The sequence below is a fragment of the Accipiter gentilis genome, chromosome 26, assembly GCF_929443795.1.
Source record: "Accipiter gentilis chromosome 26, bAccGen1.1, whole genome shotgun sequence".
In the NCBI taxonomy this organism is placed as follows: Eukaryota; Metazoa; Chordata; class Aves; order Accipitriformes; family Accipitridae; genus Astur; species Astur gentilis.
In genome coordinates this window covers 18,098,527-18,121,383 of record NC_064905.1, presented here as the reverse complement: position 1 = coordinate 18,121,383, position 22,857 = coordinate 18,098,527, and the positions used below count along the sequence as shown (strand labels likewise).

Here is a 22,857-nt window from a genome sequence, read left to right as displayed (position 1 = left end):
TCTCAGACAAGCAGGGCTGGGAGAAGGCACAGAAGTGCTTAAGAGCTTGGGCACTACGTGGAGCCAAGCTCTAGCAGATCTATAAGACAAGAAATAGCTGTGCAAGGGAACACCAGCAGTGCTTTCGTCTTTCCACAAGGGAAAGGGAAAGTGGAAAAATGAAGTTATTTCTGTACTTCCTTCCATGTTTGGCCCCAAAGAACGTGACCACCAAAACATCTCCTGGCACTGACCAGCACGGAGGCTGCCTCAGCCATCTCCCAGTGAGGAGATGCCAGTCACTGGACTTTATCCATGGGCCTGAGGACTTCATTTACCACATGAATTAGTCTGGGATTAAGAGTCACTGAGATAAAGCACAGGGCTCCAAACAGGAACCAAAAAACTTCTGAGCTCCCCCACTGACTCATTGTACAGCTTTGGAAACGTCACTTCATTAACTAGTGACCTTTTCTACTAGCCCCACGTATGTCCTTTGAGGATTCATTAGTTAATGTTTGTACAGGGCTTCGGAGATGCTGACAGCTAGAAGTGCTTAGCCTCCCGATAAGTTGGTTTAAGATGTTTGAGCATACAAATGCAAAATAAGGGTGTTCTTTTCAAATGTCAAGCCTGAAAAAGGATCAGTGTCTGTAAATCTAGATGTCTCCTTCTCTTCAGAAATGCTTATCACCACGCTGCACTTTGTCTTTAGGAAACTGCACGTCAAATAAACACTCGTAGAGCTTCTAAAGGACTAGGTACGTCTCCTCTTCTCCATATATTGGAATACGTGAACAAAACACCTGTGAAATGGAGGGTTATAGTTGGAAAACAGGAAGAAAGTAGGAATTGGTAGTCTGTGCTCTACATTCACCCCAGTTTGGAAGGGGGACGGCAATGAGGGAAGCTCTTTAACAGCCTCCTTACGGAGGCTTCCTCATTTCCTTCAGCTTATGCAAAAGGGGCTCTGCTCAATTCCTCTTTGGACTATAGTTATCTAAAGTACCACTCGTGGAATTAATTTCATCTACATTTGAAAGCTAAAAATTTCAAGACAGCAACATACAGCAAATAGGTTAAAGGCTTAGCAAGATTTTTCTAGACCCTCCGTATGAGATTTCTGGATGCATTTGGAGGCACTATTATTCAAGATAGCTATTAACATTGATTGTTGGCAGCTTAACGGATCCCATGCCATAGACACGAGAACTGTATATTCCGGAACAACAGCAGAAGCTGACAAAAAGGAAGACCCAGAAGAAGAAAACACCAAACAGGTGCTTAAGGGCAGCTAGCTTTCTGTCTTCTACATTTGATCACTTCAGTATTGCACAAGATCTAGCTAACTACAGGCACTAAGAAACGTTGTCCGTCTCCAGCTATTCCCACTACGCTTCAATTAACAAAGGAATAATAGAAGCACAATAGATTTCTGAATATAGCTGCAAAAACCTCTATTTTCAGATCCTTTGCTTTCAGTACAAAGAAAGCACTAGAGGAATGCCAATAAAAAAAAAAAAACCACCAAACCATACTCCACTTCATGTAATTGTTACAAGGGAAGGACGTTTCCATTTTCTGTTCCTACGCAACTGAAAACCGCTGTGAGACATCTGTGGAAGGAGACATTTCTAATCCTTCTCCACACCAGAGTATGTGTATATTGGGAAACTACTTAATCCACAGAAGAGAGGTGGCTACTACAGCATCTTTTGAGTACTTTGAGCGTGCAGGAAGAGTAAAGGGTGTTATCTGCTTTCATCACACCATCTGGACACAAAAGGAGCGTGTACGTTCGTGGGTATGACACATGTACTTTCCATAGGAATCCTTTTAAAAATTGGGTTTCTAAGTCTCTATTTGAATCGTAAAGGACTCAAACGAACCAGTCAGAGAAACTTCTATCTGGTTCATGGGATAACAACAATCAAGAAACAACTCGGGTTTAACCACTGCCACCACATTGCTGATGTGATGACAGCAGTTCTTGAAGACTGTGTTTGCTGATGTTTTTTCAGCCTCCCTTCTCCCTGTACCCACGCAGATGTGTAGAGATGAAGGCGTTCTCTTTTAACCAATATCTGGATTTTCAGATTTGCAAGTAGAGAGCTGACATTCTTCCTGAGTTGTGGCTTTTTTTTCACTCCCTACTTTGGGGTGCTAAGCCCAGACTGAGCGACACTGCTAGTTAAAGAGAATAAGAACAGCACATTAATCATGTTTGGTCTGTAATTATGCGTAGGTGTCTTAGTGTCTGTAATGTTCTATTATTGGTTTTCAGACCATTAGCTCAGTTAAGTACATAGTTTACAGAACATAGTTTACAGCTGAATTTGCTGTAAGTAATGGAAAAAACTAAATGAATTATCATCTATGACTGAAGGCTCTTGCTCAGATGGTTTTGAGCCATAGCTGGCTTCCTTCTGCTGGGAAGATGGACAGGTCTGAGACTGGGAAGAGCAACCCACCACAAAAGGGCTACATTTTAGCTGTCTCTTCCTACTTGTTGATTAATCCCCTACATGTAACCATTAGCTGTGACAAAGATGGCACAGATTTTTTTTCTAAGTCTCCCAGGAGCCTTTCTGTTCCAATCAGCACATTTCTGCTAAACCAGAGAGGGTGCCCATTAAGTCAAAAGTGTACCTCCGTAATTCATTCATGACCTTGAATGCCTTTCTCATGTGAGAGGGGTTGACTGTCACTGTGCGCTGGTCCTTTTCATCTTCAGCTGCCTCAGAGGATCGGGAACTCTGCTTAATGCTAAAAACATGGACAAAAAAAAAAAAGGAGTAGAAAGTTTGATTCAATGACACTTCAAAAAAAAAGTATCATAAATCTGTAGCACAGGGTATTATGCACGGAGTTACTGGCATGTTTGTTAGCCTGCTCAGGTTACCCATGTGAAGAGCATCAAAAAATGCAGCTACTTCTGCATGAATGTTGAAAGCCAACCCAGCCCACATTTCAGTCAGCAGCAAAGAAAAGGAAAAAGTGCCAAACACTTGAGGACAAAGCCCAGCCTTACAGGCTTCAGGCCAGGAAAGCAGTATAAGTTGAAATTCAAGCCAGAACATAATTGCCTCACTGAATAGAAATAGACTTCAGCACTGGGAACTACCAGAGTACCATGGATCCTTTAACATCCATACAGAGAAAGAGAAGTTCAGCCTTCAGTGTCCCATCTGAAACCGCAAGCATACAATACATGACTTGTATCTTCTTCTATAGAGGCAAGTAGAAAAGGACTATTAAAACTCCCTGCACAGCTTCCAAAGCATTAGCTTTACAGAGGCCACATCCTCTTTCCATTTTAGAAATAGGTCTATTTAGTGCCACTGGAACATATAGCAAGAATTATTAAACCAGACCTTCCTACCAGAACCACCAGTTATATAGGTAATATCAAACCAGATGCACTCGCTTATGTGCTGTGTTTAACCAGGCCAACAGGTGCCTAAGGCACATACGTGTCCTCATTACTTTGTCGGGAGCACTGGCTCTTTACACAGAATTGACATCAGGTCAATATCTCTACCCCCCTGATCTGAAAGCGCACGAAATCACTCGGCGCTAAAGGTTTCCACCTATGAAAAAAAGCTGCACCTGGAGCCAGGTCCCTGTTCTGCTTACACCCACGGCTCACCCCTCAACCTGCCAGCAGGCAAAGGCAAACAAGACAAATCAAGCAAGGTTGTCCATGTCAAAAGTCAGCCCCAAGAGAACCCCAGACCTCAGCAGGTAACCCCGCGGCCACCACGCACCAGACTGGAGACCTTTGCAGAGTTTTGCTCCCAAAGGACGGTCTCCCTCAGCTTCACGTTTGTCCCCTCCTCCCTGCCGCCTTTCTTACTTGGGCTTGTATCACAATAAAAAAAGGCTGAATTGGGTTAAACCAACAGGCTGAATTGGGCAGCCCAGCATCCCGGCGCTACCTGCAACCAGAAGATGATGTCTGAAGAAGGGTGGAAGGATCCTTCCCCTAAACAGCCCGCCAGCCTCTGCTAAGGTGCGTGTGCATGCACATATATATCTATATATAAGTATACTCACACACAGTGACTTTTCCTTTGAAAAAACACTATTATTCACAATTTACAACCCCCTGACAGCGTGAAGCCCTTGCTGAACATTACACCCTCCCCGCTGCCAGCTCCCGACCGGTGGCTGTTACCAGCACGATGTCCCTTGAGACCACACGAACCTCTTCGCCCCCCCAGCTGCCCTCGGTGGGTTGCATTGTCCTTCTTCTAGAAACAAGATGCTGAATAGCAGCAGCCAAGCTGCGCGCAGCTCGAATACACGCCTGCATACTGAGCGGCCTCCAGCTTTGTGCCCAAGACAAAGGTTAATGCCAAAAACCAGCCAAGTCCAATTCTTTCACTTTGCTGAGCAAGTGAAATATTTTCAGTCATAAGTGAAGCTGCAAGACTGAGCACAACATCACTCAGCACATGTCCCACTGAGGGAGACAACTTCCCAGACTGCGTTACAGTCATCATCCAATTAGTTTAGTGTGGCTGGATTAAAAGAAAAAAAAAAAATCAGAAAGAATACCTTTTGTTAAGTGTTCGATATTCAAGGGACTGGTACCAGGCAATGACACAACCAGCTTTTCTGTCCCCAAAGAAAGCTGAACTCATTCTGTGCCACACGTACCGCCAGCAGCGTTCACGGGCACGGAGCGGCGGCGGCTCGCGGCTCTTCCCCAAATCCGCACGCCCCAGCGAGAGCGAGTCCTTGCTCCAGGGACACGGCCAAATTCAGCTAAGCCGCGGTGTTGTTTGAATCAAAAACCCTGGTTGAAATCTTAGGCAAAGCAAAGTTTGACCACAGCTTTAAACACCCCGGCATAAACCTTTTCTTTTTAAACAGCTAAACACGCTCTTGCAGCGCGCCGGAGCCAAGGCGTGAAAAACGAGGTTCTGGAAGTGCAAGTGACTTCACTGAGCTTTCAGTCTCCAAAGCCAAAACACGTACAGGAAGCAAACCAAACCAACAAAAAAGAAAGAAAAAGAAAAAAAAGAAAGTGAAACCGAAAGGCAGCGGTGGGGACAGCTGTACCCATTCCACCGGACCGCCGCGGGACACCGCTTTGGTCATCGTCAAAGACAGACCTCGTGGGATCCAAAATCAAGCGATGCACACCAAAATCATGGGGCTTCTTTAATAAGAAAAAGCACACCGCTGAGATTTAGTTATTAGCACTCCAGTGCCGGAGACGAAAGATACCTTATGTTCAAACTTTTCCGCTGGCAAAAGATACAGTCCAAAGGAGACGGCAAGTTTCATTAAACACCAAAGTAAATGTCAGATCAACAAGCCTTCATAAAGCCTCAACTCCACCATTTGTCTGTGTATTTTAAAAGTAAAACCTTGCTTCAGAATTTCTGAAAAAGATCAACCAGTTCTTCCTAAGAAGCATGAAAAGTAACTTTTTAAAAAGCATCCTAAAAGCATCCTCAGCTTTATTAGCAGGGGTGGATTTCATATTTTGCCAACGGCTCACCATAAGAAAATACTGCAGATTGTCTGGTTAAAAACTCGTTTCAAAAAAATCAAGATATGCTATTTAAAGTTTTTCCAAATGACTCACATAAAAAACACATTTGAAAAATTAATGGCCAAGAGCCTTTAACTCATCTTTGAGACTGACTCAGCTTCCACAGAACTGTGTTGCAGTAATGGACAGAGGATGATTTTATCTGGGAAAAAGATTTCACACCCCCATGCACAGGCTCTCAGAGATCACTGACACATTTCCAACGTAAAAATGCAAGAACCTAAACACTCCGAGCAAATGCGACCTACCGCAAAGCAAAAGCTACCCCTGAGAAGACCAAAACAGTGCATTGCGTAGCCCTTTTCTGGTTTTTTTTTCCCCACAACGCTAAGAATTATTACACTTATTACATTGTTATTATATTAATGGAGCAAAGCAGAGGAGGACCAGGGTCCTCTGATCAAAGGTACTGGCCAAGACAACCTGGACGTGCTGGAGCCCCCGCACCCTGTGACTACAGAGACTTTCCCCCAGCACCCTCACGTTTGCGTAGCTGATGTCCTACTGCACCAGCGGGACTCGCAAGCCGGCTGCCAGGAGCAATTTGTTCTATTCCTGGGCTATCCGAGGCCGTGCACCGAGCAAATGGACAAATAATTTAATTTCCCTGGGCCAGTTGAACATCCTTGTTAGGGACACAGCAGGATTCTCCTAAAATAAGCAAAGAGGTTCTTACTTTCGTGGAGTGCCAACCCCACCACCACCTCCTGCGTGGCCTTTCAACACTGTCCCCAAGCAGAAAAAACAAACCCTGATTTGAGAGTCCCCAATTAAGCCAGCAAAGCTAATCGCAAGCCCGTTTACACCGTGTTCCTCCTCCCCAAGACCCACTAGCAGGAGTTGGCTCAAAGCACAGCTCCTGCCTGAGCGCGGCCACATCCCAACCGAGAGGTATTTTAAAAACCCGTAACCTGTAGCTCTGCTGCACGCAGGTATCACCTATAAACTTGGGTTGCCTTAGTTACCAGCAGTAATTACAGATGTCTTTGCAGATTCTACGTGAAAGACTAAAAGCCTCGCTTAGAGCTAAACTGTCCCCTGGCAAGATGATTGCTGTTCGTGGTAAACCCCCGGAACAAAAATCTCGGCTCTGCCAAAATCAATTCTACCACTGGCTTTACTGGAGCCAGGAGCTCACCCTAAAGGAGGGGCAGATCTCAAACACACTTTCCTTCGGAGCAGAGAAGGATGAGCTTCTGCTCACGTTTCTGGAAGAAGAGCCGCTGGGCTCAGCTCCTATCCCACACGTGGACACCACGAAGGTCCCTCTCCACCAGGTTCTCACCTTGGAGAGATGATGGGACTCCAGATCTATCCAGTCCAGCCCAGCTTCACCCCACTGGGCAGCACTGGTGGTGGTGGTTGGGGGGGTCTCTGGGAGCTGCTCTCATCTCATGCCTACGGACCACCGGCTGAGCTCCGCTCTCCTGGGTTGTCCCGTCACGCCGCAGAGCTTCGGCCCCCCAAAGTTGGCCAAAAAGTTAACGGGGCTCGGCGACCTGCCTTCCTGCAGCACGGGCAATCCAACACCTCCGCAGGCACTTCTAGCCTTATATTAACTTAAAAGTGACACGCTAAGTGTAAATTTTCAAAGCCTACGGAGCTTCTTTGTAGGATACGTTACAATCATCCCCGTAAAATGTTCATCTTCAGTTTCTGAGAGGTTTGACATAGCTCTGATCTAAAAGTTTGACAGATGCCCGGTAGCAGTTACTAGTGTTCAAAACTTAAATCCTCTACTAAGATAAATGGAGATCGAAATATTAATTTAGTCTCTGCAAAATGAAAAATCATTTTACCTTAACTGGCATAATTCTCTGTTTAGAATCAACGGCCAAAATCATGGTGCCAATACATTACGCCCAATAGTTTTATTCCTCGAGTCAGGCAGACACAGTAAGAAAAAGATGTCAGTGTAATGGCATATTTATAAAAATCTCAATTTCCGAATTTGCCTTTAGGTATATACAAAGATAGTAAAAAAAAAACTTGACTGAAGGAATCCAAATATTGAGATGGATTTTGAGAGGATTTCAGAGAAACATTTTATGATTAAAACACAGGGGATATAGCATAACAGAAAGGATTTTTTTGGTTTTTAATAGCAATATTATTTTCCTATTTTGTTGAACTTTTTCAGTGCCTACATCAACATGGACACATTAGCTTAGAAAAAAAAACACACAAGTGGTATACAACAGATCCCCAAAAGGATATTCGTATCAAAGGAGACCTCGGGGGAAAAGCAGACTTCAGGAACTACTGAGAAGAAAAGTCTTTGCTGACAGTAATGGAAACAACACAAAATAACTCAAATGTGACAATACCATTTGCTTTCAAAGGCAAATATTGTATTTCTCAAACAAATGCTATGAAGAGACTACCCTCACTCAAACATAAAGTTAAAATTACAGGCATTTTAATTCTTTGGAGGGAGGTGGGGGGGAAATCAACATTCCAGGGGTTTTTTTCCTATTCAAACTCAAACACATCTTACTAATTCTGAACCAGAGTACCATGCCTGATCGTACAGCCTTATGTAATTTCTCCATAAAATGAAAGTCCCTATCAGCGCAGCAAAAGAAAATCAGGATTCTGAAATAATTTACTGCCAAATGTGAACGTTTCAGGTTAAATCCCCCTTGCCCCTGGCTGCTTCTGCCCATGTGCAATGACATGGGCACATGATACCACTGAACAACTCGGATGTGCAAGTTATCAGGATATTTGAGTCCGGGCAGGCTTCGGACCAGAGTCAGAGGTGATGCGAGCACCAGTAACACGTTCCTCACCGACTACAAAAATGGAAAAAGCAGTAACATTAAAAACCAGGGGGAATTCTGCTGTCATGAAAGTCACAGAGTATAAAATTTGAGGCCTAAACCGCATGACATAGATCCGAGTTGAAATGCGGGGCAAAAGTACAAAAAAAAAAAGGGAACAGAACCAGCCCACGGTGCTGGCCCACCAAGGTCATTTTTTAACACCTCCTCCCAGGACTTGCTCCGAGCCGGCAAAGCAGCCTTGGTGCAGTCCCACACGATGTGCCCTTTCGAACCAGAAAGCAGGTGAATATTTCCAGCTTTCCTTGCCAAGAGTCAAACCCCACATCGTTACTGCCCGTGAGCAGTTCAGGGCCGCCCTCCTCTTCCTGAAAACTAGAAATACAAGCAGCAATTTGGGTAATCATTCCTCACTTCCAGAGGCAGAGAGCGTGCTGATGGGGACAGCGCTTCATGCCCTAAAAACACATGGTCTGGAAAAAAAGGGTGAGGCAAAACAGTCCAGGTACTTTCCCAGTAACTTTTTCACGGCTGTATCCCCAGCAAAAGGCCTCCAGTCAAAATGAGACCATTGCCAGTAACCATAAAAAAAGGTAATAAGTAATAGCGCCAAGGATGATCCCAGCCTGAGGTATCAAAACAGCTCCGCTCCACTTCCTCAAGCACTGGACTCATTTATAAAGACAAAAAAAAAAAAAAAAAAAAAAAAAAAAAAGGAAACCCCGTTCCACGGGCTAGCATTTAGCACGATGAGCTAGGATTTCAAGGCACTCAATCCAATATCTGGATTACTATCCAGAGGTGGCCATTCACACCCTTATGGGAAGCAGCAGCCCTACAGTGCAATTTAAAGAGAAATGTGGCAGACTGAAAGTTTTGGTTTGCACATTAAATACACAAACAAATGCAACCCTTGAGTCACATAAGGGTAGAAAGCTGCCCTTCGGAGCTTGGAAAGCAACTCCCGCAGGCTGCTGTGAGTGTTTTCCCTCAACAGAGGGAAAATTTCCAGAATTTGGGGACCGACCCCGGCTTCATTTTCCAATGTGTCATATTTAAACAAAACTTCTGTCAAGCCCTGACGATCACTACTACCATCGGGTCAAGCCCCCTCTTTGTTCCCCCACCCCCTGCAAGGTCACCAGCACAAAAGGAAGCACTCAGCATATCCTGTTTTTTAAAAAAAAAAAAAAACAACCAAAAAAAAACCCCCAAAAAAACCAACACCCAAGCCAGCTTAATGTTTAGTTCGAAGCAGTGCAAGTGAGCTGCTGGTGTGCGAAAGGCACCCCGCCAGAAGGGAGGAAGAACGAAGGCAGAGCACAAACGCCGAACGTCAACCGGCGTCTACGAAGTCCCTGCGCAGCAAAAACCTCTTTTATGCATTCAGGGGACATCAGGTCGACTCCGCGAGCACCTCTGCCCGCAGGTTTTGGGGCAAAATAGCTGCCTTGCAGGAAATCAAGTACATATGGCCCAGCTGGCGTGCGAGGGAGACACGGGATCCCCTCCTGCCTGCCGTAACACCCGCGCAGCGTACGGCTTCCACGGACCCGGGCAGGTAAATCCAACCACAAGACGTTACAGATTTTCATTCACCGCTCAGAAAAACAGCAAATATCAGGGGTTACGCCTTCAACCGAACGACGGAGCGAGCTGCTGGAGGTTCCGGACACGAACAAGGCGGACACGAACCCAGCGTTTTTCCGAAGCGCATCTTATTGCCGGAGTGACCCCGCAGCACCCCAGCCCACCTTTCCTGCCCCACGAGCGATTTTCGAAAACACCCACCAGCGCAGCCTTCCCTTTCCTCTTAATTCATCCCTAAACCCCAACCCGCTGAAAAAAAAAAAAACCCCAAAACCCACTCTCTTCCTTCGGTTTGGGTACACGGGGCGAAGCAGCCCGTCACCATGACATTGCAACATCTAGTAATAGCACGGCAGGCGCTCATCGCGGGAGGGATTTCTGCGGGCAGGAATGAGGAGGGAAAGAAGGAGGGGGGGGGGGGTCTCCCCGCATGCCCGGGCACAGCCCCGGAGAACGGCACCCCCCCCCCCCCCCCCCCCTTCCCTCCCCGGTCCCTTTTCCGAAGCCGCTGTGGCCACAAAGGTTCGCCGGCGGTCCCTACCTCTCCTCCTCCATTGTGGGGTGCGGCGGGGAATCGGGAAATTGGGGTGGGGGGGGGTGGGGACGGACACAGACACACACGGACCCAGGCTCAGCGCCCCGGGGCCGGCATGGCTGCGAGCGGCCGCCCCCGCCCCGCGGCCGCTTCCTGCGGGAGCCGAGCGCTGCCCGGCCCCGCCGCAGCCGCCGCCGCAGCCCGCACCGCCTCCTCCTCCTCCTCCTCCTCTTCCTCCTCCTCCCCGCCCCCGGCGAGCTTGCGAGCGTCTCTGGGCAACGGACCTCCTCCTCCTCCTCCTGCTCCTCCTTCTCCTCTCTGCTGCCCGGTTCGGTTCCGTTCCCCCAGAGCCGCCTCTCCCCGCCCCGCTCCCGGGTGAGCCCGGGCTGCGGTTGGCGCAGCTGGTGGAATCCCCCGATGAGGGGCAGGAGGGAACGAAATTGGGCGATGGGCCGGCCCGAGCCGGCCTCACGGGGAGGGGGGAGAGCGGGAAGGCAACGGGTAGAGGAGGGGAGGGAGCAGCTGCTGCCTCCCCAACATCCGTCCATCCACCCGTCCGTCCGTCCACCCGTCCGTCCATCTGCCTCCCCAACATCCGTCCATCCATCCGTCCGTCCATCCGTCTGCCTCCCCAACATCCATCCATCCATCTGCCTCCCCAACATCCATCCGTCCATCCGTCTGCCTCCCCAACATCCATCCGTCCGTCTGCCTCCCCAACATCCATCCGTCCGTCTGCCTCCCCAACATCCATCCGTCCATCCATCTGCCTCCCCAACATCCGTCCATCCACCCGTCCATCCATCCGTCTGCCTCCCCAACATCCATCCATCCATCTGCCTCCCCAACATCCGTCCATCCATCCGTCCATCCGTCTGCCTCCCCAACATCCATCCATCCATCTGCCTCCCCAACATCCATCCGTCCATCCATCTGCCTCCCCAACATCCATCCGTCCATCCGTCTGCCTCCCCAACATCCATCCGTCCATCCGTCTGCCTCCCCAACATCCATCCACCCGTCCATCCATCCATCTGCCTCCCCAACATCCATCCGTCCATCCACCCGTCCATCCATCCATCTGCCTCCCCAACATCCATCCGTCCATCCACCCGTCCGTCCATCCATCTGCCTCCCCAACATCCATCCGTCCATCCACCCGTCCGTCCATCCATCTGCCTCCCCAACATCCATCCGTCCATCCACCCGTCCGTCCATCCATCTGCCTCCCCAACATCCATCCGTCCATCCACCCGTCCGTCCATCCATCTGCCTCCCCAACATCCATCCGTCCATCCACCCACCCGTCCATCCATCCATCCACCCATCCTTAGTCCTTCTATCAGTGCCACTACCTCCGCACCCCCAGAGTTGGCCTCTGGGGAGACGGTGGATGAGCCCTAACTACTGTAAATCCTTGCAATCTGTAGACTAAAGAAAAAGTTTTAGCGGACTGAAAATCCCCCGCGAGGCCAAGCCCACGCACGGGGCGGCCACAGGAGAGGACCGGTGATGCTCAGACCTGACGATGAGGGTCCCAGCCCCCCCCGAGGTCTCCCCGCTCCCTCCACAGAAAGCGGGACCTAGCCTCTAGTTCCATAATTTGTAAAAATCTTGCTGTCCTTCCGTGCAAGCTCTCAGAGCTAATGCATGCTGCACGGGCAATATGGGTCCTTCTAAACTGCAGGTGCTTTTTAGCCTGAAGCACTGGACTAAATCACATTTGCCATTTTTATTCCAATTGATACAAATGCAGGGGCTTTTACGTAAATCTTTTTTTCCCTCGTTTTATTAAAAGATTTTCCCAATCTTATTCTGCAACAATGAGGCCCTAGAGGTTAATTATAATAAAGACAAGAAACATTTGCTTTCTTCATCACTCTTCCATTCACAAAATGTTCTTGTGCAAAGGAGGTAAGTGGAAGTATCAAGAGATTTCTCTTGCAAGATGCCATTCCATCTCTTTTGTAAATAAATTACCTCTTGCTTCTACATTCCTCCTCAAACCGTGTCCTCAGCCTAAGTTTCATACATCTTTTAAAATATATCCGCAATGACAATTGAACCTTCCGCACAAGAGTTTCGAAAGCTTCTTGAGATTCTTAACTAGTCCTCACCCCCATTCTTCAGATAAGAAAACTTAACACACCTGGAAGTTAAAGGACTTTGATAAAGTCGCATGGGGATGGAGAGTTGAGAGTCCTGCTGTTTAAACACTGTTTGGCAGCCTCCCCATAAACAAAAGAAATACAGATAAAGCCATGAAGTGAAACCTCACCCGGGATTCAGGCAAAATTCCTGCATGTTCCCTTTGAGAATCCTGTTAAACTATCAGTTTAAGACATCCAGATCCTCAAGTAAATTCCCCAGTGTCCATTCAGCCTTACGCTCCTGATGCACAACGTGCAAAACTGCAAGACACAAGAGTTCAAAGCGGAGAAAAAGTAACTACACTAAAAATGGCAGAATTTACCTAGAAAATACAGGCTAGAGCTCATTTCCACTAAGTCCCTCAGTAATCACAAAAAGTCCAGAGCAGGTCCTGAAATTGCTGCAAAGCACCCGTGTATTTTTATTAACACATATATTTTAAATAACAAAATATTAGGCTTTCACCATAAAAATCTACATCTCGCCTCAGTCAACCAGGGAACTAGGCACCTAGGTTGACCCAAACCAGCAATACCTTCTTATGCGCTTTGCCCCATCAGCGCATATACCGCTGGACTCGCTAAGTGCCAATAGTGACCGTGGAAAGGCAAATCCCAGCGACAGACAAGAGCAAACCAGTGAACAGTCCTTGCTGGAATGGGATGAAAGCCTGTTCCAGTAATCAGAGATTAACTTTATAGCAGCCTTGCAAAATAATTGTGACTGGGTAACAACCCCAATACAAAAATTTCTTGCTTGTTTTTAAGTGCAAGACTGGTATCTTGAAAAAGCACCCAGTTAAAAGGAATTAGTAACACCTGATAGGTGCAATTTTTCCAGCCTCTTTCAAAAATTCCTAGTCCCGATTCGTCCTAAATTCCTCCTACATCTCATCTACCTTCAATCACTGACAACCATACAACCGATGTTCAGAGCAGAAAGGTCCACAGAACGCCTGCTCCAGCCAGTACCACTGTCCCTTGGCCCACCAAAACCCTTCCAGATCCCTGCGACAATCTTCAGATCTACCGAGACCCCAAAGCCCCCAACTCTAGCGAGCCATAGGGAGAGGAGAGATCAAAGCATTGCCAACGTCCCTCAGACAGCAAGGAATTTCTTCACTAAAAATGCCAGGAAGGGAGGGGAATAAAAACAATCCCTGCCAATCTGATCCAAAACTCTCTCCTGGCCCAAAGTCCGGCAGCTGGTTTAACCCTGAGGTTGTTAAGTAAAGCACAGAGTGCTTCCGAGAATTTAATTCTGTGAAGAGCACCAATATGCTCGGACAACACCCTGTCAATCTCCACAGCTTCACCAGAAGCCAGAAAAAGCCCCCTCCCCAAAACCCAGCAGAAAGCAAACCGCATCAAGGTGGAAAAAAAACCTTTCTGCCTCTGCAAGGCAAACTGGAAAAGCCCCGAATCACGGGATCATACAGCTTAAATACAGCGCAAACAACGATGCAGGAACCCTCCACTCCCCTATATATCCCTGTTTCCAGGTATATACCAATATACATGTTCCAAAGATCCACGTCATAAACAAGTTGCTGTCTTTAGCAGCTCTCCTTTTTAGTTGCATAATCCCCTCCACAAAATTATTAATCAACTTTCTTAAAAAACTATGGCTTCTGCACTGAAGAGCTGTGAAAGGTGTACACAAAACACCGCGTTCACGTAAGCTTCCAAGGCTGCATCTTCTCAGCCTAAATGATTTTTCATTCTGTTTTTTAAAAGATATATATATATATTTAGATAAACACATATGTTTAGCTAGGTAAACATTTTTTTTATAAATGTATGTATTAAGTGTGTGTGTATATGTGTGTGTATATATATTTATCTTTGTCTGAGTGACCAACCTGACCCAACCCTGAAGTTGGTCCTGTATTGAGGGGTGTTTGAACCAGATCATCTCCACAAGTTCCTTCCAACTAAACTTCTTCTGTGATTCTAATCAAATAAACGTTCATTTAGATAGCTCTGTATTTAGACCATACGTTTTCTGGGAACAGGTCCGCTAAGGAAATTAATTTAAGAAAAACAGTGAAAGGCACCTACTGAAATAGATGCCTTGGTACCTCAGCGGCTAACTGAAGTCACCGGAGGTGGGACGTGGGTGCTGCGCTGGCTCCCGATGGACCCGGAGCACGAGGTGCCTTGGCAGAGAAGTCTTGACGGCATTTGCTGCCCAACCGCTGCTAGAATTTAGAGCATGCCATATTGCTTTCACATAACAAGACCAAAACAGCAGCTAAAATTGAGCTACTACAGCAACTCACAGGGATCCCAAGTTACCATAAGGTTCAAAAGGAAACTCTAGGAGACCTTCTAGGTAGGGACCTTCCCACAGCTGGAATCAGTGATGTTTTGGCAGCTGACGCTTAAGAGGTAAGAGACTCCCACCGAAGCACTGTTTTCTGAAGCATGTGTTTTGTAGAGGAGAGGGGGCTGGAGCATCCACCCCAGCACTCTCCCCCCACCAGGACCCTGCTCCCCAAGCAGAGATGCTGCAGAAGCCATCAGCACCTCCAGCCTCCGGGACTGTTGCCCTCTGCTGGTACGTGTCCTGCCTGTCGCAGGCCAGCAAAATTGGGGTTTATGAAATATGTTTTCCTTTAATCTTTAACATAAATCACCTTTCCTACAAAAATAGCGGGTTTACTCCAGTAGTTTCATCATAACGTTACCACCTTTAGAATAACCACCCCTGGACATCTTCACCCGAGGCTGTGATTTCTGGGGCATAAGCCATTCTATCGCCCACCCTACCCAGCAGTAACGGATCCGCCGAAAATGTTCTTCCTGCTCCTCCTCTTACTCTTTCCTGTAGCAGAAGCAATTGATGTCACCCGCAGTCAGCTATGTCAGAAGCACAGACTTCCTGCCCTCTAGTCATATTACGTACTTATCAGAAACTTGCTGGAAGATTTTCAGATAGATTTTATGGTTTAGAATTGAGCGCTCAGAAGGAAAAATTAACGTTCAGGAAGAAAGCTGTGAAAACAACTGTTGTGGGCACTGGAACAAAGGCAAAGGCCAGTATTCAGATGCCTAAACACTACCAAGTCCCTCTGCCTCAGGAGCCCTTAGTTTTGACTCCCATTTCTGTACCTACTGAAGTGTACAGTTCTTGCTACAGGCTGAACACATGGACTTGAGAAAAAATTTAGGCTATGGTCCAAAACGTGGGATTTTTTTTTCCCCAAAAAATCTTTGCTTAAGATATCATTTTAATGTGATTGTTTGTCTTTATACCATATCCCTTATGGCTTCCACTACTACCTTCTGCAATTAAGGGGAAGCTACTCATAGGCTTCATAAAGATGATGTATGGCTTAATTAATATTTGTATACTGTAACTCTGAGAGACCAGCATAAACAAACCTATTCTCATTCAGCATCTCGCCACCCCAACCCAAGTCTCTTTACTATTACTCCTTGTATACTCATTGCCTCGCACTCTTCTCAGGATTTTTTAAAACATTTCATTTTTTTATTCTTTGCAAAAGCCAAGAAACACAGTCTACCACCCTAGTATCGTAACACAACATGCCGCAATATTAACGCGAATGAGTAAATCACACAGCTGCCACACGCAAAAATTTAGGCAAGATTATTTCTGCAGGCACATTATTTTACCTGAACGGAAAAAGCTGTCCCATGCAGCATGTCTTCCTCGCAGGTAACGGACTGTCCTTCACTACCCTGCTTGGTATTTCCTGGGCAAACACCTTTTTCTGCTCAATCTCCATAGCATATTCACAGTGAGAACCGTACGTCAGGGGCTCAGCTCGGGTTTCTGGTCACTTACTGGACTTTTGCGGTGTGCTTTTCAGGGCTCAGCTTTCCCATCCTCTCTCTCCACGCAGAAGTGCACCCTGCGAGGGAGAAAGAAAACACGCTTTGAGAAGGCATTAGAGCGCGTGTGGCACCAGCTCGTTGCAACACTTTTGGCCTAGAGCAGCACCAGCAATGAAACAAGCTCAGCTCTTCCTCCCCAATCTTCCTTCCAAAGGCGATGTTTCTCAACATCATCTCAGCTGACTCCCCAGGACACAGAAATCAAGACCTCCCCATTGCCACCAGCTACACACAAACTCAACGTTAACATTTCCGAAACACACGTGGTGCTCGTTCATCACCTCCTCAAAGAGGTTTTAAAAGTAACATTGGTACCACAGAGCAGAAGCCCCAATTCTAGCTGGTGCCGGGTGAGTACAAGAAAACTCCAATAACAACTTCTAAATAATATAATTACAGAAAAAATAATTTGCCTACATTTAATATTGCAGAAAATAACGGACGGGTGGGCCTAAAGGGAAAACGGCATGGCAATTCGCTCCAGGTTACTCACTGCAAAGGCTTGAAACACACCCCCCCACCCTGTGCTCCTGGGGATCTCTCTTCTTCAGGAAGATACATCGCCACGAAAATAATAGTAGAAAGCTAGCATTACTTCTCTGGCAGAATGCACTTTGCTAAAGAGCCTATGCAAGAGGCATTAGCAATTACAGCTGCAGTGCAGCAGTGATCTCAGGGGGAGAAGCCCTGAACTTGCAGACAGACAGGACTCAGGAGCTCTCGCCAGTAAATGGAGCATCGTTATTCCAACGGGCCCAAATGAAGTCACACAGTGACGGACTTTGGCCAAATTTGTTGCCCGGTAAACTTAAAAGAGTACTAAAACCTGAAAAGCTACTAGCTAGCCACATAGAGAGAATTGGGAATTTAGCATCAGAAATCTTCCACGACTCTGCAATCCAGGCAGGGAGCAGCCAGCGAGCCCAAAATCAGAGGGCATCCCTTTTGAGGAGGGTGGGGACCTGGAAGATGAAATGGGAGTAAACTATTTCAAAACACAGCTGGCGGTGCTGTGCTCTTATACTCTAGCTAGGTAAGCACAGCCTCCTCCCAGGGCCATGCCCTGCCACATTGTCGTAATTTGTTCATCAGGCTGTGTGGTTGGGAGAGGGAGGCTTTCCCCTGAAGCTGTGTTAGTATCCAGTAAAAAAAAAAAAAAAAAAAAAAAAAACACGATTATTGATCTACAGAGAAAGAGAACAAGTAAAAAGACCATGGACCTCCAGTCCCAAACACTACTCATGCATTTTATCCAGCATTGCTTTAATCCAAGTCTATGCTGGAAATGGGGACTGGACTCCTGACCTTTCTTCTTCCCAGTCAGTGCCTGCAGTGACTAGACTCACGCTTCCTTCCCTCCGGGATTTTGTGGCAAGCAGTATTTCTTACAAAACAGAAAAAGTCCATTGTAAAACCACAGAAGGCAACAAAAGTTACAGAAATGACAGAAGAGACTGAGATGATATTCATCTTTTATATTGACTAGATTACAGACTAACAGCATATTTTCAGATGTGTAGCTTTGCATGCCTTTCAATTCAAAACTGTATTCCCAGCGAGAACAGGGCTTCTGTGAGACAAACTAGTTGGCAATCGCATGGTATAAAGTAGCATTTGAACAACTGAAGTATTTTCAGATTCGTCAGCTCATTCTGCTTCTAAAGAATTTTTCTGCAATGTTCATCAGTGATGTGTACTTTGATGGTAGCGAGCAAATGTACATCTTGACATATTTCCAGCCAGAAACTTAATCCTTTTCTAAACTGGCATCAATTCCTTACTGCATTACACATGAAAAGAGGCATTTATAGTAATGTAAAGTACAGGTAATATGTATCAAAATTATACATAGCTTTTCGTAGTGCAGTTTGATTTTTTTTTTTTTTTTGAGGAAGAGCTGTTCTTTACAAATCTGTGCATTTTCCATTTGTGAAAGCATTCAGGAATGAAACTGTGCGCATCAAACTAAGAGGGTTAATATCCAGATGCCTCAGACAGATGGCGTTATTAGTCTGACTGGGCTTGACATCTAGTTTTCAAAGTTAAGGAGCTTTGGTTACTTGGATGGCTGACAGTCTGAGAATAGCCAGTGCTCTAAGCTTGATGCTTTCTGTAATAGAAATAGGCAATACTACAGCTTTGCCTAACAGACTTTTAGCAAAAAAAAGTTACACCAAGATCAACCGCACTGAGAAAGTACTTAAGAAAATGCTGTTGCAACTTTTAGTTTAGGACTCCTACTGGCAAAGGCTGAACCAAGGACAGAAAACAGTACTAGAACTTGATTTTTTATGCTGCTGGGTTTTTTGCTACAGCCTAGACCTGAAGTGTTCCATCTTTTTAACTGTTCAGTCTATTCAGCAGATAGGAGAACTACAGGAAATACAAGAATCTGAAGAATGTCTCTCTTCTACACCAAACTACAGCTTTACAGCCCTTCCTCTTTCAGTGTTCCCACTACTCATTTTCCCCACAAGAGGGGTTAGATGTTTTTAAGGGGAACATAGATATGATTAAAACACTCTTAAAACCATAGGAACAAGAGGTATCAGTTCAGAAATAGCTATATATTTCCTCCCCTTTATATATAACAAATCAAGGTGAGTTCTGAGAGCAGAGAAGGCATAAAGACTAGGATTTGTCAAAGGAACATCAAGGAGGAAAGCACCTACTCCATCAGCCCCTTTACAGGTAAATGATAGAAAATTCCTAGGTAAAGGTACACAGCAGAAAGACTTGCATCTTGTTAGAAGAAATATACATCTGACACCGGTCGATAGTAGTACTTACATTACAGTACAAATAAATACTCATTAAAGTTAAGTAGAAGTAATAACAGAGTAGTAATACTTCAATAGGAGACCTAAAAAAAGCCTATTAACAAAACCAAATAGTGCTTGCTCAGGCTGCCTCGAAACTCCTTATGGTGCGCTTGCATCGTGAAATACATTTTAAAGTGAAGCAGGGATGTAACTTTTATTCATTTAAGAAATACAAAAATGACAAGCAGAAAATTCATCTTTAAGGGATGCATACACCAGATCACAGAGTCAGTTTTGCAAAAAAATATGAAATAACCCATTGTTTTATGAACTACACCTCTGGCTAAGGTGAAAGACAGAAATTTTGGGGGCACACTTTCAATCACCTAATATTAATCCAAGGTATTATATACAGACACAGAGTTTGAAAGACATATTGGAAATTCCTTCTTCCTATTCAATAGCTTAGAAAGCAGAGGTCCGTAACAACGTATACCATGTAAATGTGGTACAAACTGTTGATGACGTGATAAACACTAATCCATAACAGCTACAACAGGACAAGCAATCCTTTTAAAAAAGGCTTGGATAAGCTACCTTCTATTAGAAAACCAATCATCTCGCAGACTGTAAGAGCAAAATCCTACTCTCACAAAACGCACCATGTTTCTGTTTACCGTGTGCACATCAGAAGGGTGCCCTCCAGTTTTATTTTTTAGAGATTAATTAACAATTGAAACCAAACTTGTGCATTTTAGAAAGCATATTCTGAGGTACGCAGAAAAAAGAAGCTGCTCTATTTTCAGACTTGAATGGGAGATCGGGGTCCTCAGCACCACTCAAGGCTCAGACCCTTTTCAGCAGCAATAGGAATGCCATTAGATTGCGACAATAGTATCAGCTGACAGGGCAGGATAATAAACCAGTGTTCTGACCTAACCCTATCGACTTAGGTCTTCCAATGCTAGATGAAAGCAAAATTTGCTTTACAGAAGGGATCTAAGTTGGGGGGGAAGAACACCATAAAGCGTTTGAGGACTTTAAATTACATTTTTAACCATCTTAAATATTTCGGCTTCACTGATTGTTAAGTACGTATGCACAAAGTATCTGATGAGAGTTCAAGCACACCTCCTGTCAGTGCCCCCGCTGCGCACACCGCTGGCCTCCCAGCTGGTCTGCCCTCCTGTAAGCAGAACTGGGAGTCCAACAGCTACCACTGCAGCTGCACCGCTTGCAACTACTTCAACACACAACACAAACCCAAAAGCTTACTCAACTCTGGAGGGTAAAGATTGTCCACCTAGGTATGCTACGCAAGCCTGCAGGGCAAAGCGCAGCCTTTATTTTGCAAATCTGTCACAGCTGTAACACAGTCAGCGACCCACAGAGATTTACTGTGATCAAAGCTGTTTCAGCTGTTACTGCTGTTCTAAACTACCTTTTCATCACCTAGTGTTAAAACAAACAAGTGAGAGGTACTTCCACCGATTTGTGCAAGCATCAATTAATTACTTACACAGGCGTTTAGCATGTTTCTCTTTAATGCAGTAGTCATCAGTATTATAAAAGTGTATGTTAGGCTAATAAAATTAGCCAAATAAAATTTACAAGTCACACAAGAAGCAGAATCAAGAACAAATCATACTTTAGAGTATACATGAATACCCGCTACTATTAGGAAAAAAAGTGCGCACATCACAACACACTGTGCTATACTGTGATACTTGTAGTCCCTGAAAAGCTTTGTTTGGGGAAATTTTTTTGTTCATGCAGATTACAAAAATAAAAAGAACATCTGTGTTTAAAGAAAACTACTGCACTTTTACTTTCATTATTAAATGCTGAAAGTAAACTAATTGCTCTCACTTCCTATTTCTCACAGGTGAAACCAACACAATCCAGCATTCATTCCTGAACAGAAGGCCATTAAATTATTGAGATAATTTCAGACACATACATTTCAGAACTAAACTACGAACTAAGGAACAGCAAACTAAAGTTACTTTATTTCTATCTCCATGACCATCCTAGAGCAACTGTGCAGTCACAAACTTTTTTATTTACAAGCCAGCTATATATTTCATTTCATCTTAGCTCCTCCTACGCACCTCTATGCAGACAAATCCACGCAGGGGTCAGAAAATTACTAAATACCATTAAAAGCAAAGCTTTAGCAACAGACCTCTTCTGTTTACTAGAAACCGTCCTAGATACATGTAGCCTTTAAGTCACTGTGTCTTTAATGCTACCCAATACAGACTTGCATCTCTTACTATACTCACACGAGTTACCTGTATTGTCCCAAGGAAGTTCTTGCTCCCAAGAGACAAAAGTCAGAGCAGAGCAAGTCCCACCTACTCAAGACACCACAGAACACTGTTAAACAGATGACAATCTTGAGAGAGAAATTAGGTAGCATACTCCCTAATATAGGTGCAATTTCTGGGATCTACTTTTTATTCTAGAAAAAAAACATTAGTCCTACAAGAAGACTATTACATACAGATAATCAAACAGCATGTTTCAGTACAACAGTTCTCGAAATTGTGCCATAGCTTGGCAAACTCTCAGATTTCATACATGAAGTCACTTTTCTAAAAAAACCTACTTGTTTCTAGTATCAACATATTCTTTCGCGGCACGTAACACGTGAAAATACTATAAAGCTACAGTTGGCACACAAATCTTTACCTTCCCAAGTCAAATGACAAGCCCCATCACAGAAGTGAATTTAACTACTTCTTTCGAAACCAGGCTGTCCCCTGATAAGGTTAAGGCAATTCACCGTTGCAAGAGACTAAATCATATGCCCCAACTGACACAAGACCTAGAACTCAGTAGTTCACTTCAGCTACAAAAAGGCAAGCTGTGCTCCAAGTGAAGTTCGAGGACGACTGTCCAACACAGTTTTAAAGCGCAAAGGTAAAGTCAAAAACTTCAAGCCCAGTGAACTGAAATAAAACCAACCACCTGAAGCTATCTGCCAACAAGAGCTGGTCTTGCAGCGTTTTACAAATACTTCTCTGAAATGACTTGCACTTTCAACAACGTATCAGTGATACTGGTTCACAACAGAGGCTAACAAGCTTTTGAAATAGAAAAATTACCATATAATTGCAAATAGCAAGTTACTTAGAACCTATTTATAAAAGCTAAGCCAAAGAGAACCAGTTTCACTATGAGAGCCATAAATTACCAGAATCAAGAGGAAACTCAGTTCTTGGTTTAAATCCTGATGATACCACAAGGTTGTCCTGTTTATTTAAGCTCACATACGTAATTAAGTTGATGCTAGTTTTACTTCTAATAGCAACAAAAAGACTCATTTCAACTAAAATCAGCGCCAGGTTAGATTGACACCAAAGACTGACAATACCTTGAAATTTCATGCGAAATCCTTCAGCCCAGAACTACAAAGACCTAGACGTTTAACTTTCCACTGGAATCAGCGGGAATTACATGCCTAATATCTTGCATATCTGGAGCAAAGCCAAAAATCAGCTTTTAAGATGCAGTCCCATAAAGCATCAGCATTAAAGACTAAGTGCTTAGAAACCTGAAGTCAAAATAACTTTGTACTTTTTAAATCCATGCCCCATACCACACATACTCTCACTCAAGCATA

The 22,857-nt window shown here is 45.0% G+C and overlaps 1 protein-coding gene across 4 annotated transcripts in view; it reads right to left on the bottom strand.

Moving 5' to 3' along the window:
- The window catches only part of KLHL3 (kelch like family member 3), a 56,282-nt gene extending 39,800 nt beyond the window's left edge, over positions 1–16,482 (bottom strand). For 2 of the 4 annotated variants that reach the window (XM_049829342.1, XM_049829344.1), the window contains exons 1-2: positions 16,246–16,482; positions 2,629–2,745 (exon numbers count right to left, since the gene is read on the bottom strand). In XM_049829342.1, coding sequence (XP_049685299.1) covers positions 2,629–2,745; positions 16,246–16,358 — 230 coding nt within the window. In that variant the 5' untranslated portion in view covers positions 16,359–16,482. Of the gene's footprint in view, positions 1–2,628; positions 2,746–10,459; positions 10,644–16,245 lie in introns of those variants that run through there. The other 2 variants (XM_049829343.1, XM_049829348.1) reach the window with 2 other exon arrangements.
- Positions 16,483–22,857: the final 6,375 nt, after the last annotated feature.